General features: G+C 43.1%; 1 protein-coding gene across 1 annotated transcript; it reads left to right on the forward strand.

Moving 5' to 3' along the window:
* The first annotated feature begins 441 nt into the window (after positions 1–441).
* On the forward strand, positions 442–14301 carry LOC120524119 (V-set domain-containing T-cell activation inhibitor 1-like). The gene is made up of 3 exons (XM_039745996.1): positions 442–747; positions 6430–6787; positions 12049–14301. Exons 1-3 carry the CDS (start codon positions 442–444, stop codon positions 12558–12560), a joined length of 1176 nt encoding a protein of 391 aa, XP_039601930.1. The 3' UTR covers positions 12561–14301.
* Positions 14302–14727: the final 426 nt, after the last annotated feature.

The raw sequence follows: 14727 nt of genomic DNA on the forward strand, positions 1-14727 counted from the left end.
GCTGAGCAAGGAAAGCAGCAAAGTCATTTAAAAGTCACTATTCGGTTTAGGTGGACGATAAACAGCAGCGATGGCGGTAGGCGAAGATCCAGGTAACTTGCATACAGTACATTCAAAGCGAGTTGAAAGCAGGGACAGACATCGGCAAAACGTTCCACTTCTCGCGGTATAACATGCGAGACCTCCTCCAGCTGCCAGTGCGCGAGGTTGACAGATGTAAACAAATCCTGGCGGAGTGGATTCATTGAGTTCAGAAAAGTCATTAGGTTTTTGCCAAGTCTCAACTAAACAGAGGAAATCAAACTTACGATCAACGAGGAGATCCTGAACAAGAGACCCCTTGTTCGTAAGTGAGCGAATGTTCAGTAGTCCGAAGTTGAAGGTGGTAGGTCCATGGGTAGTAGAGGTGTTAGCCGACCTAGTTAGGCTGGCAAGCACACTATGGTCGACAGCCCGATCAGCGTGGCGAGGAGGACGGCGAGAGTTGGACCAGAAAGACTTTATTGCAGACGAGGGATCCTGGTGGACCGTTCGTTGGGATCCACGATGAATGTATCTCCGACGTGGTTGGAAGATGATGTCCGGATGGAGATGCAGAGAAGCAGGAGGAGCGTTGACATGGAGGGGCGCCGGAGAAGTTCAACAGCAGAATACTGGAGCAATCCCAACGCAACCCGATTTACAGGCAGTAGGAGAGCCCAGATGATCACAAACCAGGCAGTAGTCCACATATTTGTCGGCGTCAGGGTAAGCAGACCCAAGACGATCAAACAGAGTTGCAAACAAACAAAGTTTTACCGGTGAGCAGCGGCAATACGCGCCAGCGTCCACTCAACCGGAAGTTAATCACATTAACTTCACTTCAAAGGACTTTGCTGGACAGTCATCTTATCCAAAGATCTTGACCAGACATTGTTTTTCTCTCTCTTTTGTTAAATTAATCTTAGGCTGAAGGAATCTATTAATGTTTTACATTTGAGATTTTTCATTTAAAGATTTACCATTGTTGTTTCTTTTCCTAGTGTGTGGTTATAAACATAGGGAACTCCATTTTCTGTATTACATCTCGCCTGAAGAAGGGGCCTGAGTTGACTCGAAAGCCTGCATATTGTAATCTCTTTAGTTAGCCAATAAAAGTGTCATTTTGCTTGGCTTTTCTCTACATTCATAATGGCTAACACGGTACAACACCCTAGTACTACATGTTACTGTGTGTAATCTATTGGTTGAATACTCTTGGTTTATGAGTATTTACTCTCGCACACTCGTAATTCATTGGTTTGCATGAGGACAATACTGCTCTCCTTAATATGAACTGCTAACCGTCCCCTGCGGCTCTGCCTGTGTAGTAGTGAAACAGGACAAACTTTAAAAACCAATAAACAAACAGGTATCGCTAGCTCAGCAGGGGCGAGGTGCGCTCCAAAACATGACGAGAGGTAAACGGACTCGAATGGTGGCTGGCACGGGAGTGAGGAAGGTCCTGCCCGGCTTCCCCCTCCTGACTTCACGCTTCTCTCTCCCCTCGGCACGCAGCCTCAGTCTCGGATTAGCACGAATATATCGCTCCTGCAAGTGAACTATGATACTTAGTGCAATGCGAGAAGACGCAAAATCAACCAGAATGTTAAAGCAAGTTATAGAAAAAAACCTGATCTGAATCTGTTGAGCAGTTCTCTCGTTCACTAGCTAAGTGACTGTTAGATACGTCCCGAGGCTGGTGTGTGTGTGAGTGAGGAGGTCCCCACCCGCTGCAAGTCTCTTGGATTCGCGCCAAAAAATTGATACCACAAGCGAACTTTTATACTTAGCATGATGAGAGAAGTCGCAAAGTCAACCGGAATGTTCTAGCAAATTAGAGAAAAAAAGATTTCAATTGATTAAGTAGTTCTCTCGTGAAAAGTGGACAGACAGACAGACACTGGATTTTATATACATAGTGAGATATGAATAAACAGACAATATAAATAAGCAAACAAACAAGAATTAAAACAACAACAATATTAAGCCTAACTTACAGTGTCAACTACACACAGGTTTTTAGTCTTGAGTGGTTCCAACAATAAATGAGTCCAGTGCTCTGGGCAGAAGGGCAGGGAGGAGACAGATCTGATGATAGAGAAAGTAACCTTGTAGAAGTTCAAGGCCCAAAGATGGATCAGCTCAGCCTTGGCATTTACATGGGCATGAATGTTAAATAGATTTGAGGCTGTAGGACTCTTCAATGGTTGGATCATCCACACCCCTGTGAAAATCAAAGGTGGCTTCAAAAGACTTTAATCAGGCAACAAGACAACACAACAGAAATCAGAAAAAGAAGAAGACAGTCAGTCAGTCATTCAGTCAGCCATTTGTCCAACCCGCTATGTCCAACACAGGGTCACGGCGGTTTGCTGGAGCCAACCCCAGCCAACACAGGGCACAAGGCAGGAATAAACCCCCAGGCAGGACGCCAGCCCACCTCAGAAGAAGAAGACATTACATTTATTTATTGCTTTTCTAACTACTGAAAGTGCTTTACATAGAGAGTGGGAGCCACTTTAACCTTCACCAATGTGCAGAACCCACCTGGACAATATCACACCTGACATTTTTGTGCCAATCCACTCACCACACATGTAGGTGAAAAATACCTACATGCATTTTAAAATAATTGTATTGTAAGACTGAGACTTTTGCTGAATCATAGTTGACCTTAGGATAAGAGCTGAGGAAATGCGATTTAAAAGCATTTGTCTAAAAAGGTGTGTTTCTCATGTATTTTATGTCATATGAGATTCAAACAAAAGAAAAGGAGAAGAACTGAGTTTGACTACAGAAGGGCCAACGGCGGTTAAGAATGAGGAGCAGAGAGGAGCACTGAGATACGAACGAGAAAAGACAGACAGAGAATTAATAGAAATGAGCGAGAAGACGGAGGAGTTGCTCTCAGAGAGCGCACACATTTCTTTTTCTTTGTTATATCTAAACTCTATCATACATGTTTTTTGGTAAAATGGAACTAAACTAGCATAATTCTATTTCTATTACTCATTTAATTTTGATTTTTTATATTTGCTTTTTACTTTAATCAATAAGAATACATTTTTTAAATATTATGTTGACATAGATTCTTGCATTTTTCTGGTCTCCCATGTTTAGATGGGGGTCCCAAACTAAGGGTTTCATTAAAGGGTTAAGTTGGGTTAGGCATTGAGGGGCTTCAGGCCTACCACAGGTGGCCAAACCAGTCAAAGACCTGTTACCAGTTTATTGGATCAGAGGACAACTGTGGAGTGAAAGGCCCTACAGTCAACACTGTCTCCTGAGCTCTCACCCCTGAGAAAGAGAGAAGAATAACCAGGGTGTCCCCACAGACCCAACTCTAGACAGTTCTTGAGCCCCAGTAGCCACCCGTACTTAAGACTGAAGACTGAGTGTCTCTTGTATTTGTCATCGGCTTTTGCATTCCTTGTTTGTTGTTGTCTTCCTGTTACAAGTCTGTGGGTGATGTGGGTAAAAACCTCATTGGATAATAAGCCTGGCCTTGAACTTGATTGGTCCCATACCAACAATTCTTGTATATTTTATTCTCAGTCCTCTGCTGTGGCCCTGCTAGCCAGTAGGCTGTGGGTCTGCAGTGAAATTCAATGGCAGCCCATTAAGCCGCTATTTGTTATAAACCTCCACCGTTGATGCTACTGACTGGAGTTATGATTTCTTCTCCTCCATTGTCAATTGGACAAAGTTCAACAATTAATTAAAGTCTTGTTGTTTTCCATTGATGTTAATCAGTTTCTGCTTTGCTTTCCTGTCTGTCTTAACAAATCTGTGTCTTTATGTGTACTCATTCTGTACTTAGTCATTTGTAAAGTTTACACTTGAGGGCGAGTCATATACCTCTGCACCAGACAAAAATAAACTGAACTGAATTTAGTTGAAATAATCTCTAAAACTCATATTACACTTATCCCTGGTCCAGTAAATATCAAATACCAGCAGTCCAAACACTGACGCTGAGCAGGACCACAGCATGGAGTCTGCAGAAACATCAAGTCAGCTTGACGCAGAGGAGAATGAGTGGGACCAGGGAGTCAGGTCAGTCGTGTCCAGCAAGTCCAGCAGGGCCGCACTGACACTTTGTTAAACTCTGTAGGTCAGCAGTGATGAGGACAGCAGCAGAGTGAGAGATCAGCCATCAGCAGTATGGAGGAGGTCATTCACAGAGGAACTGGGTCATCACTCACAAAAGCCAAGCAACCTCTGTAACCTGCGGTCAACTTTCATTCCAAGTTGCTGTTGGTGTGGGGTTTGCATGTTCTTCCATGTGAGTGGCCTGTAGGATGGATTGGCACTGCATCTTGGGTTGCTATGGACCTTCCCCCATATAATACTGTTATACAGTAGCTTTCCACAACCTCTTAATTGGATTAGACAGGCTTATGTCATGTTAGTTTGATGGGTCACTTGTGCAGGAATGTCCAGTTGGCATGAGGTTACCTGGACCAAGGGTACAACCAGCTTGACAAAAGGCAAAGCATAGGCCTGAGAAAAAGACAGAACTACACTTGTAGCAGAAGAAGTCCGACATAAGCATGTGTGGAAAAACTATGAGACACAATTGTGCTGAGAGCTCTAGAAGGTCTAAAGGTGAGGGGCACCAAAGTATGTGGGACAGAAATTGTAGCCCAGGATGAAAGTGTTAATGAAGATGATAGATAGATAGATAGATAGATAGATAGATAGATAGATAGATAGATAGATAGATAGATAGATAGATAGATAGATAGATAGATCTTTGCTGTTTCCATCTGAGATGAGGTACAGCAGACGGTGGTGATTGCAGTGCTGCACGCTGAGTACAGGATTGTTTCATGTTCCCTCTTGTGAGACTTGCCCGGACACCACCAGTCGGAAACCACATCTTTATAAAAGCACACGTTTATTAAACCACAAAATAACAGTCCCAAACAGCACACACAGTGCCCCCAGCACCAATCACCTCTATTTCGGGCTTCTCTATCACAGTCCCTGGCCGTCTTTCCTCTCCTTATGGTAGCTTCGTCCTGCTCCCGCTCCCGACTCTAGATCCTCAATTGTAGGAAGGTGGCCCCTTTTATTCCCGCCTGGATGTGCTCCAGGTGTCCGATGAAGTCCTTCCAGCAGCACTTCCTGGTGTGGCAGAAGTGCTGCCCTTTGCCCCAGAAGCACTCTGGGCGTCCCTGGAAGGATCTTCCTCCATTTTCCCAGATGTGGTGGAGTAATTGTTTCCCAGGTTCCCTGAGACTTAAGGCACCCCCTGGAGGTGGCCACAGGTCCCAATGGGTTGAAATCTCCTTGTTCCTTTCACGTGGTCCTCTCCTAACCCTGGGCGGTTGCCCCTTCGTGACCCGGAAGATATAAAGGCCACCTTCCAGACCTTCCAGGCGTCCTGGCTGGGTCAGAATCCCAGCCATCTGTGACACTCTTTACATTCTCAGAGTCTCTTCTATTCTCTGATGGTATACTTGTCGGTAGCCATAGAGTTATCAGATGTATTCTTCTAATTTTGTCTTCACTCATCCTACGACAGCCTTCAAGTTCCCAGCTCATTCAGAAGGCAGTTGAAACAAGTTAAAAATTAATTTAAAATTAAGAGTGACAAACCATAGGCCACATTTTAATATTAATGTCAGTAATAGTTAAATCAATTGGTTAATATTTATAAAAATACAAAAATTAAAGGAAGAGTGAAGGAGCACCTATAGAAGACACCTGGAAGTCAATTTACGGGGCTTTCTGATTTTTGGCCAAGAAATGCTGCAAGGCCAAGAAGGGAATGGTGGAGGCTAAAACATCACCTTGCCACTAGAGGGCACACCGTGCAAGAAGTGATCATAATAAGACTACAACAGAGCAGACAGCGGTGCAGCCATGAGACCCGTGTTTTTGAGAGGAAACTGAAGACGAGCAAACAAAGGTGGCATTGGAGTTTACAACATGTCTAGAAGAGACCCCTGGATGGGATTTAAACTTGTCTCAGTCGAAGAAAAAGGGTCAACTAGCTGGACATAAAGAGAAAGAGATGGGCAGACTTGGAGGGGAGGGCTGAGCTACCTTATAGTTAGACACGGATTCAAATCTGTAAAGCTGGATCCAGAGCGGTAGCACACTTTTTATTCTACCTCTATTTGCATTTTGAGTTCTGCTCACCAACCCCTTGAATATTTTTAGCTAATAAAAGTTACTCTTTTTTAAAATTTTGGTGTATTTAAGGGTTCAGTGATACTATGAGAGCACCCTCTGTCATTTCCACTATGTAAGAATTTCTGTAGCGTATTTGGAATTCGTGCCACACGCCGTCCATTTTATTTTTTATTTGGTTTGCTCATCATATGGTTGCCTTCAAATGCAGTTTTTATATCAGCTGTTTTCAGTCCACAACGCTTCATCTCCTCTCGCTGACTTGAGTTTGTTTCTTTCATTTCAGCTGATGACTGCCTTACTGCCAACATTGGAGACACGGTGCAGATTCCCTGCTCTTTGAACACTAAAGAGTTCTTAAAGGCAGAAGACATTTCAGTCGAGTGGACAACAGGTGACGGCCGCATCATTCATTCCTTTGTCAAAGGAAAGGATAATTTGACAAATCAGGTCCCCCAGTTCAAAGGCCGAGCGCAGCTCTTCAAGCCTGAACTGTCACGTGGTAACTTATCACTGAGGCTGTCAAACGTGTCGGTCGATGATGAAGGGGAGTTTGAGTGCAAATACCATAAAGCTGGGGAGACAAGCAGCAGTGGTGTGTGTTATCCGTGCCTTCTAGTCGCAGGTAAGCAGACTGAGCATTTAAACACATCCTGTGTGCTACAAGCTTTGTGATCTTTGATGGAGCGTCTCAAATCTGTGTGTGATGCTAAAATGTAAAAATGGTCTTAAGGAGGAGGATTTACGGAGTGGAAGGTGAAATAAAAGAACAAAATGAGCTCCTGCTTAGTGATGTTCCACAGTATGTCTCGATTAAAAAAAGACAGTGTTAAAGGTTTCAAAGAGTGCCACACAAGAATTATACAAATTAATTAATGTCGCTATATGAACATGTGACTTGATTTGCTTTCTGCTGCTCTTATTGAATGAAGGGTAAGTGCTGTGCCTTTAACAAAGTCATGCAAGGCGTGGAGCTGTGGCTGACTCTCCATCGATGCAGAAAAGAAAACAATAAGAGATGAGCGTTGAGTTCCTTCCGTGTTTACAGAGAGACAATAAGACTCGTCGTCTCAGTTTGTCGATAAGCAGTACAGTCGAAGTGAGATATATATGAGGCAAATAAAAAAGGGTGAACCAGATCAGATTTGAGCTCCTGTTAGCAACCAGCTCGCCTCGCCACACATGGAGTCCTGCCAGTCTGATCCATCTGCTCATCCCTGTGTCTTCTAGGAGTTGAGAACTTGATATGCGTGAAATGAGATTTACAGTAAAAATGGGACGAGCTCAGATGAAAGCATGTCGTGCAGCTCACATTTCCCCACACTTGTTGGATGAGACGTTCACCTCTTTAAGTTTGTTCCGCTGACCCAAGCGCTAAATAAATCCAACAATAATATTTAATAGAACATCGAGATTTGAGTTGAGGAAACATAGACATGGAATATTCATTTGTTTAATTAACACGTCTATTTGAAAGTTTTACTCTTTAAAGCTATAGTACTAGGGTGTTGTACCGTGTTAGCCATTATGAATGTAGAGAAGAGCCAAGCAAAATGACCCCTTTTATTGGCTAACTAAAAAGATTACAGTATGCAAGCTTTCGAGGCAACTCAGGCCCCTTCTTCAGGCAAAATGTAAACTCTTTAAAGCTGAAACATTTTTCTATGCAAATATTCACAAATGGTTCACGTTTCGAGTAAAATTAAAAGATGTATGCAATCAATTGACATATTTTTCTAGTTAGCATAATTTGATATTGAGACGTAAGGAGGACATGAGGACTTGCACAGGGACATCAACTGGATAAACCAGTCACTGGACCTGTAAGGTGACAGCCCTACCACACTGTCCCACCTGGCAATGAATACAATGGTAGACATCTTCACAATTGTTTGGACACTTTAAATGTGTGAGTTTAAACAAAGCTGTAAAATACAACATAATGAAGTTAAAGTAAAAGTCAAATTAACAGTCCTGCTCAGGTCAGATTGGGGAGCAGGCACTGGTACAGCACATTAGCACACCCACCACACGACGAAGCAGCTTGGCATCCTGGATGGCAACCACCCAATCCAGTCCCACCCTCCAGAAAGTACCCTCTATCTGCCACAGCCAGGTGTCACATGGGCGTCCCCTTGGCTTTGTCCAGCCACTCGGGTCCCCAACAATGAGGATCTTATGAGCTGATCACTACTACTTTACACCTCATCATGTTTCTGAGGGCGAGTGCGTCACTCCTCTGAAGCATTAAGTCCACCACAATTAATGCATTGTTGATTTAAATATCACAATGTTATACAGCAGTAACAATACAGTACTAATGATATAACACAGAGAGGACCACAAAGACAGGACTCTACAGGGCTCCTAAACGTCCGCCACTTAGTATTGCATATTTTGACTGTTTACATAAATTCTCTCATTTATTCGATTCCGAATCTATAAGAATATGTAGTGTTACTTGTAGCTGAGTACAGCAAATCATCCATCCATCCAGCCATTTTCTAACCCGCTGAATCCGAACACAGAGTCACGGGAGTCTGCTGGAGCCAATCCCAGCCAACACAGGGCACAAGGCAGGAATCAATCCTGGGCAGGGTGCCAACCCACCGCAGTACAGCAAATCATTTATTCCTCTTCTTCGTCTTCTTCCATAGAATTTCCCATTTTTCTACCCGTTGCATGGCTGTACTCGGGTCCTAACCTGGGATCCTGAGTTGGTTTGTCGTGTGGTGGGTGCGGCAATGCCCTGTATCAGTGCCCGCTCCTACCCTCTCTCTGTCTATGGGGTCAGCCTTCTGATTACCGGTGTAGATCCTCAGCCACAGAGCCGCGTATAACTAGCACGATTAAAAGTGAATGAGGCGGCAAGCGCAGATATAAAACGTATTCTATAAAATACAAAATGTGAAGATTTTTTGTTCAATTTGTTTTTAAATATATGACACCAAAACAACTGCTTTGGAGGCAGAACTGAGAGACCTCGATAGTTTAGAAGTTTAATAAATGCTGAATCCACATTTGAGTGCAGGAACTAAATAAGAACAACATTCATTTCTAGAGCGTGTTTTCATACAAGTGGAGTCGCTCAAAGTGATTTACAGGATAAAGAAAGAGAAAAAATACAAAATGTATAAGAAACAAATGAGGCAATACTAATTAACATAGAATAAAAGTAAAGTCAGATGGCCAGGGAGGAGAGAAAAAGAAAAAAAAAACTCCAGACGGCTGGAGAGAAAAAGCTAAATCCGCAGGGGTCCCAATGCCACGAGACCACCCGGCCCCCTCTAGGCATTCTACCAAAAGGGAATTGAAATCGTCATGAGGGGCGTGTAACGTAGGCATCAGCGAAACAGGGGAGTGGCTCCAGAAGGGGGCGTCAATTTATGATCCTCATGGTGTCTGAAGTGCTCGGATCTGTCCGAGGCCTAAAACTGTCCTGGCTGCAGCTGGACACTTCTCCTGTTCTTAGCGCTTGGCGCACGAACACACACACAGGTGTTGCCACCCTTCATGCCCTGTGTGCTGCCACACTCCCATACAGTATAATACATGGCACTCCTCCTGATCTCTAGGAGGCTGGTTGTCAAATTGACTGCTGCACTGGGCACATCTCAGGGGCTCCTTATAGCTTTCAGCGTCTTTCCAGTCAGACACCCCTTGTAATGTTCAGACATGACTTTTTTATTTAAATGAAAGACAAACAATAAAGAATTAGAACAGCAGGGTTTGTCCCAAACATCATGGAGGCCACTTTAGGTCTTAAGTATTTTCCAGAACATTTTAATTACTCATAGCTTTAAGATATTCAGTTGTAACGGTCATCCCAATCATCCGGATGGGCAACTACACCACCAAGACCTGTGGCCTGGCAACCTGAGGGGCATCAGACTTAGACAAATCATACTTCTTCAAATAACTTCCCTAATTGATGATCAAAAATAAGCAAAAGGACAAACAGTATGTAAAATAATAAAGTGAATATATATATATATTAATGAAAAAGAAGTGAAACAAAATTCCAAACAGTCTAAATAACTCACCTACCCTAACACACAGAACCCCATGAAGGAATGGCAGAATATTATAATAAACGGTGCAGCAATAAAAAATGCAATGCAAACCCTCTCTTGACCTCACATTGAACATAAAACAAAACACATAATACACGTAAAGTCCAGGAAATCGTCCAGAGAGTGACTAATGCCAGTGGACCTGAATTGGTTAGAAACTGTCCAGCGCTAACTGCGAGATGGTAGCAGTTGATCCTCCTCTTCTGAAATAAATTGAAACGTTCTCACCATGTGGTCCTCGGCGTGTCCCGTTACTCCTGAACCCCGGGGTTTTGTGAGAATAGCGAGATCATTACTTGTCCAGCATTGAGAGCAGCAAGATGTGGAAAGGTGCGTGACGACACATATCAGCGTTTCTCTGTCTCTCGTGATGCATTCGATGTTGTGTTCTGTTTATTTTTATTTTCTCCTTATTTCCCTCTTTTCATTTAAATAAGAAATAATCTGGATGAACTTGAAGGGTGGACAGGAAAATTACTATGAGGGGTCACAGTCCGGCAGCGTTCTCCTTTCCTCCTTTGTTTTCAGGGACAACATTTACACAGGCACCATAGACTACATAAATAGGACAACGCTATGAAAGACGCGACTCGGCACAGAACACATTAAGGCGTCCCCATTCATGTAGCAGCTACACAGTTTGTAAAATGCCTGTGCAGACCCTTCAGCCTACGTAAGGAGCAGGAATACTGCAGTCCTACTAGGGTTGCAGACACGAAGGGCTGCTAACACAATGACTTATGTTGTTATAGCGGACACATTTTTCCATCAATAATGTTTTGCATTTCTATTTTCTGAATTACCTTACTACTGTTTTTCTTTTTAAGAATTTAATGTCATAAACGTACATTCATCAGTTTCAAATTAGCAGCACAGTTCAAAACTCCATGAAGCTCTCAGCCCTTTGCGTCTTGCACAGTCACGTCGGCTCTGATGATTTTCTATGAAGGCTCAGACTCAGGTTGGTGTAACACGCCAATGTAAATACTTTTTGAGATTTTCTTCTTTCAGTATGTTAATGAATGAATGAATGAATGAATGCCTTTTATTGTCACTATACACATGTACAATGAGATTTAAAGCAGCTCCTTTAGTGCAGACATATATGTAGTACACAACAAGTAAATAAACAAATAAACAAATGGTGTGAAAAGTTGCAAAAAAGTTCTGCGACGCTATATACAAATGGAAAGAATAATAACTAAACCGAGTTATTGCACATTATTTAAATACTGGAAAGAATAAATAACTATTGCACTATTGGGTTATTGCACGTAATTTAAATATTGCACAATACAGTGTGTAGTCAGTGCATGTGCGAGTTTAGAATGGTTATGGCTTTTGGGAAAAAACTGTTCTTGAGTCTGTTTGTCTTTGTCTATCTGGGTGAGTATTGTAGGCCTCACTGTGCATGGACTGTATTTTGATTTGTTTCGTCACTTTCATGACTATGTTGTTATTTCTTTATGCCTTCACACGACAGACCATTGAACTTTACAGACCTTGAGATCCGAGTGTGATAGTAGGAGGTGAATGGGCATAACCCAACAATGGAGCTCAAACTGGCCTGCGTTTGTTAAAATATTTTGAGTTTCAGTTTGCTTATTGTCGTCTGTAAATCTGTTCTAGGAAATGCTTACTCATAAATTTTGAAACGACTCCAATTCTGTGAGTCAAACTGGGATCTGTCCAGTCCTGTGGCCCAGTCTGATGAGGTCAGTTGTGGCAGTGGACTGCAGGGGATGAAGCTGAAGATGGCAGACATGTCACACACTGCTGCCACAGCTCTCTTAATGTGTTTCTGTCTTCGCAGGTCGTTACTCTGACCCAATTGTTACTATATCATCTTCAGCTTCAAATGACAGTGAGGTCAACTTCACCTGCAAGTCTGCTGGAGGATATCCTGAGCCAAAGGTCTACTGGTCAGTGAATAAGATGCCATTTCAGGACATAAGCCGAGTAAATACAAGAACGAGCAATGACAGCAAAGGGCGTTATAACGTGACCAGCATCCTGACTTTGAATGTGACAGGAGACGTGTCGGTGACCTGCATTATTGAGAATGAGAGACTGAGAGAGAACAGGACATCAAATGAGGTTCAATGTGAGTTCACTTTATATGTAGTACAGAAACAGACCATCACAAGTCAGCAGAGTCACAAAACAAAGCCAGCCAGGTGTCACCACACGTGTGCCATCTGTCCCTTTATTATTGTGAGCTCCTTGAACTCCAGCTGGCAGCCACAGACATCCGGGGCTACAAATGCCATCAAGGTCACATTGATCTGGGAGGCCTACATGTACACACAGAAGAGACGTGGCTGAGCGGCTCCGCCGTCATTTTAGGGTACACAGTAACAGAAGCTGTGAGCGTCAGAGTGAAATACTGCACTTGTTCTTTTTTTTTTTTGCAAATTCAAATACAGTGTGTAACAAAACATTACTCCTTATCAGAAATCAACAAGCTTATAATTTAAAATAAAGTTTCTGAGTGATCAACAATATGAGAAAACAAAAGTCCAAAAACAAAATCCTGAAAGTGCTGAATTAGGGAATAAATTAGCTCTGGACAAGCTAAGCAAAGGCAACAACAAATTTGATTTAGAAACGCACGGCTGTCAGTTATGAAATGACAATCTATGATATCAAGTCTTCAAACAACACACACACACACTAAAGTCATTCCAACACAGCACTGTGAGGACGTGCAGGAGCAGCTCAAGAGCCGTCTGGTTGTTTTTGCTAGAAAGAGTGAGGTGGGCAAGGCCTCTCTGCTTCTTTATTCTGAATCGTTTAGATGGGGGTCTGCCTGTCTGTTGGCCTGTTTTCCCACAAAGTGTGAGGAGCACAGCTGTGATTTCTTAAATTGAATTATACACGAGATGGCAGCCATTTTCATGTGATCGAAGTAACACCTCACATCTCTTATCATTTACAATGAACCGCAGCAGCCACTAATGGATCAGACTGTGTTTTGTGTCTTGTTGCTGCCTGCACCCTTAACTTTGTAATCTCCAATTAAAACAAAATGGCAGGACCCGACGTGCATCGGAGAATCGGATTGATAGGGATGTGTTAGTGCGTCTCTACACGGTCCACTTGTAAGCACTGTGCTCAACCACTCGCCTCCCGAGCTCTCGCCATCTTCCCGTTTTCTCTCCAATCTGCAGTCGTTTCCCAGGACAGTCCTCAGGCGCCTCACCACCAGATCCACCACAAGCCCAACAGAGCTCTCTCTGGAAGCCCCGGGTTTCGGTATCCTTCAGTGCCGCCATATATTCAGTGAACACCTTATGTGTTTGCTGTCCATCCTGCCTTTTCCTTAAAGCACAGGACTCCTGTCATCCCATACTGGGTCAAGCGTTGTCACCTCGCAGTCCAGGCAGGGACTTCCTGTCTCCAGTCCATCCTTCCTAACCTCTTAGCAGACTACAACAACTTCTTTCTGTAGCTGATTTCTGTACCAAAGTGTAACTCAATGTGCTGAATAAATAGTAGAAAAAAAAATGACAATTACAACAAAAATTGTATTGATAGAAGAATTCTTAATCAAAGTGAACATAAATGAAAGTACAGCTCCACTACTTTGTCCATCTTTAATGATAAAATGTGATTACATTTTATGATTCACAGTTATGACCAGTGCCCTCTGACTGACCACATATGAGCCCCTCAAACCTGACCGACAGACTGTCCTCAAGCTGATGGTCATCCATGTTAAATTCTGAGGTGGTAGTCGGTTTGTCTCCTGAACAGAGTCCTGAGAGAGACTTGCACACTAAAACACAAATCACATTAGGACCACACCTAAGAGTTCTTATGCCCGGCATCAGCCATGGCAGCCTGGCACCTGGTTATTACTCAGAAGTGGGCAAGTGTCACGTACCCTGTGTGAATATATAAGCACCAAGGAAGCCAGGAATGATTAGACCCTGCGTGGGTTTTAAAAGCCGACTGTGAGTGATTGGTGGGCCCTTCAAACAAACATCTGCTACAGTCTGAGAAATCACTTTGACTTTGTGGCTCTTGTGTACTTCATTAAAGCGCCATTGTGGTTCACCCTCAACTCTGTCTGCCTGACTCTTCTAAACGGTGTCCAAGGAGCAGACTGAGAGAAGCTGGAGTCTTTTATTCACTTGATTTTTGTGTCATTTATGTGGTCCAAAGGAGAGTCTGAAAATGTAGGTCTGTCATAGATGTCATCGTAGTCCTCCATTGCTTTCTTTCTAGTTTAGTGGCATACCAAATATTTTTGCTCAACCACATAAACACCTTAGACCTAAAACTGTCCTGAAACTCTTTGTCTTTGGTTTTGGTGTGCCATCTTTTGTTTCTGTCAGTCCTCCATGTTGAAACTGATTTGCTGTGGTGCTGCCTTCAGACATCACCACGTTTAGTCCAGGTGGTCCTGTGTGCTTTAGTCCTGACATCTCGAAACTGCGTTTACTTACTTTATAAAGACTCACTTCATATATTACTGGACATGAGTGCA

The sequence above is a fragment of the Polypterus senegalus genome, chromosome 2, assembly GCF_016835505.1.
Source record: "Polypterus senegalus isolate Bchr_013 chromosome 2, ASM1683550v1, whole genome shotgun sequence".
NCBI classification, from domain to species: Eukaryota; Metazoa; Chordata; class Cladistia; order Polypteriformes; family Polypteridae; genus Polypterus; species Polypterus senegalus.

Bases quoted from the DNA above. Each gene is read 5' to 3' on its own strand.
- LOC120524119 (XM_039745996.1), top strand. From the start codon at position 442: ATGGTCGACAGCCCGATCAGCGTGGCGAGGAGGACGGCGAGAGTTGGA. The intron at 748-6,429 runs GTAAGCAGACCC...CGCTGACTTGAG, and splicing joins ACATATTTGTCGGCGTCAGG to TTTGTTTCTTTCATTTCAGC. The intron at 6,788-12,048 runs GTAAGCAGACTG...CTGTCTTCGCAG, and splicing joins TCCGTGCCTTCTAGTCGCAG to GTCGTTACTCTGACCCAATT.